Source organism: Nicotiana tabacum, chromosome 22 (assembly GCF_000715075.1).
Source record: "Nicotiana tabacum cultivar K326 chromosome 22, ASM71507v2, whole genome shotgun sequence".
In the NCBI taxonomy this organism is placed as follows: Eukaryota; Viridiplantae; Streptophyta; class Magnoliopsida; order Solanales; family Solanaceae; genus Nicotiana; species Nicotiana tabacum.
The window spans coordinates 37,206,335-37,209,424 of NC_134101.1; the positions used below are offsets into that span (position 1 = coordinate 37,206,335).

The window sequence follows — 3,090 nt, forward strand, 5'->3', positions numbered from 1 at the left end:
CAATGACTTCTTGAATATGATCACTTTTGAAAGAATTTCTAGTCTCCCAAACTTGAGTAACCCCCAATTTACGGTTTTACAAATATAAAAGTTAAATTTATTAATTATCCATTGATTGTCCATTTTTTTAATGGATAATATGATTTTTATCCATATTTGACCTGTTTTTAAAAAGTGCATTATCCAACCCATTTTTTTTTTGGCGAATAATATAGTTGGTTAACTGATTTCGTTTAAACATATTGTCACGACTGCTCACCAGCTGCAAAATGACCTTATTACAGCCCCACCAAACTGACAAAACCATTATCTTTTCCGAAAAAGAACAAACTTCTCCCGTCAAATGCTTGAAAGTTCATATATTTAATTAATTTGTCCAAGTACTACTATTAAGTGTTTTCTGTATTTATTTAATCTGTATACCTAATTTACTTCCTAATGCAGTTTCTATATAAGCACGTCTTCCAACCAACATATTGCAAATTAAATTGCAGCTTAAGAGTTAGAACAAACTCATTTCACAACAAACTTGCAATTCTGTTACATGGTAAATGCGAATTTCTGCTTCATTTTTGCTCTGTTTGTCTTCATTTGTACAAGCTTCTGAGCAGTTTTGAGATTCTGATGGCGTTATCTACTGAGTTTTAATACAAGTAGACAATTTTAGTTGCTAAAACTGACGTGAGCAATGTCTATTTTTGTATACTGTCGCAGATGATATGAATCTAAATAGTTGTTAAAGCCAATTCAAGGTCGGGGCAGAAACCTCTGAATTTAACTACAGAGCTACAGCCGCTGAGCTCCTTTCAAAAGTTCTTCCATTTTGTAGGTCTACCGTCTACCGTACACATTCTGTCGGCTAACTTAATTGGTAAGTGTCTTTGATGACTTTTGCCAATTTAGCAAATAAATAGAAATCTTATTAACGTAATGCCAGCAAAAGCTTATTAGGTCTGAAATTTTCCCTCAGGTATTAGTCTATATATACTGCTATAAAAGTATCAATGGATACTCTTGATTGGGATGCGACGCCAATCATCAGAAGCGCGTCTTATTCACGGAAAAATCAGCAACAACAGATGGTCAAGAACAGCTTAATGATGTCTAATTCATACCTTTTTGCCCCGGTTAGTAGCAAAGCTAATGCTTTGATCAATCCAATTCAGCAGCAATGTCATGATATTGGCAATTCAAGCACGTCGTCGGCCATGGTTCTTCAGGAATTTGGAGCTGCATTTGATCCAATACACGTCCTTTCTAGTTGGAAGATCCACCAGCGCCAAGAAGCTGCCGCAAGATTGGCTGCGGATTCTGTCGCTGCTAAATCAGGAACAGGTCCGAGCAGGGATTGTACTAAAATGGGCCCTTCTTCTTTTCTTCCACAGAACAATATTATGCCTTACTTCGATAATAATCAATTGGCAGTTTGTGGCATAATGGCTAATAATGGCCTACTGTCAAAGAGCAGGTCCCCTGGTTGCTTGCTTTCTGCAACCAATACAACCAATTACACGGACACATCGGTCGAAGATGATGGAATTTCCATGATTTTCTCTGATGATTCCAAAAGCTTGTGGAATACCAACAATGACAATTTTGCAGTTTCATCCGGAGAATCTGCAATTGACGCTTTTAACTCGAAACCCATAGATGTCAATGACAGCAACAATATTGAGTGCCCTGTTAATGAGACCGATCAACACAACAATCCAGTAAGATCCAAGAGAAGATACAATCGCGCTCTGCTCCAACCAGGTGAGAATACTTAATGTGGGCTTAAATCTACTTACACCACACTTTTAATAATAACTTAATTTATTCATTCCTCTGTCCCACTATATATTACTAGTACTATTTTGGGGGAGACCACTAATTTTCATAAATATGTGAATCTTATATTGTTGTCTGAATACACACATAAGTAGTTTGCTTTGTACTCTGAATCCTGCCACTTAATATGGAACGGAGGAATTACCATGGGCTTAATTATTTTTCATGTGTCAAACCTACATGTACACCTTTGATGTCATGTTGAAGTCTCTTAACTATCTCATTTAGAAACTTTTGTTAGATAGAACACACTATTAATTAATTACTTAATTGATTATATTATGTCAAAGCAGATTCCTCAACCAGAGACTCTGGTTTCCAGCTCATTTCGGAAAACCAACCCAAGTCCAAGAAACCCAGATCAGAAAATAAGCTTCCAAGTTCAGCAAACATCAATTTCCAGCAATCTAGTTCGTCGGCATCTTCGTCAGATCATGAACCCGATTCAGAAGCAATGGCGCAAATGAAGGAAATGTTTTATTGTGCAGCGGCATTCAGGCCAGTGAGCTTTGGCGAGGAAGTAGAAGCGGAAAAGCCCAAGAGGAAGAACGTAAGAATATCAACAGATCCACAGACAGTTGCGGCGAGGCAAAGGAGGGAAAAGATAAGCGAAAAAATAAAAATATTGCAGAAGATGGTACCAGGAGGAAGCAAAATGGACACTGCATCTATGCTTGACGAGGCTGCTAATTATCTCAAGTTCTTGAGGTCACAAATTAAAGCGATGGAAGTTTTTGGCCATAAAATAAATCCATTAATTATGACTAACATTAGTTCTTTATCTTCAATACCATTCAACTATCCATTTCCCATGCAACCCCATTTTCCTCCTACAATTAGCTAATCCAGTTCAGCGTCCCTATAGTTGATGGGAAGAGGATAGGAATGAGAGGGTAATAAGTGCTTGTGTAATTAGTACCTTCAATGTGGACACTCCAAATTTTTGGCACCATTAAGTTTATTTTTATACTAACATTCAAGAATTTAAATTTATTAATTCCATTTCCACTTTAACTTTTATGTGTTGTTTACTCTCTTTTCGACTAGTATTTGATATTCTCATCCATTGTACTAATTTATTATGTAAGTCAAATTTATATCTTAAACTTTACTCAGTCAAACTGTTACATGAAATGAAAGAGAGAGAGTAGCATTATATAAATTTATAAATTTAAAAAAAAAAAAAAGAAGGGAAAAACAATTTAGCCAGTGCATTTTTTTTCCGGTTAAATTGAAAATTTTATTCAACCAAGTATAATT

At 35.9% G+C, this 3,090-nt stretch overlaps 1 protein-coding gene across 1 annotated transcript; it reads left to right on the forward strand.

The window, feature by feature from the left end:
• Positions 1-408: 408 nt before the first annotated feature.
• LOC107769162 (transcription factor bHLH87) lies at positions 409-2,839 on the forward strand. The gene is made up of 4 exons (XM_016588338.2): positions 409-547; positions 715-871; positions 971-1,755; positions 2,124-2,839. The coding sequence occupies exons 3-4, from the start codon at positions 1,005-1,007 to the stop codon at positions 2,672-2,674; spliced, it is 1,302 nt and encodes a 433-aa protein (XP_016443824.1). The 5' UTR covers positions 409-547; positions 715-871; positions 971-1,004; the 3' UTR covers positions 2,675-2,839.
• Positions 2,840-3,090: the final 251 nt, after the last annotated feature.

What these genes read in the sequence shown, in the direction of transcription:
- LOC107769162 (XM_016588338.2), top strand. Translation starts at nt 1,005, where the DNA reads ATGGATACTCTTGATTGGGATGCGACGCCAATCATCAGAAGCGCGTCT. An exon ending in TCGCGCTCTGCTCCAACCAG is followed by an intron (nt 1,756 to 2,123) that starts GTGAGAATACTT and finishes ATGTCAAAGCAG; the next exon opens with ATTCCTCAACCAGAGACTCT.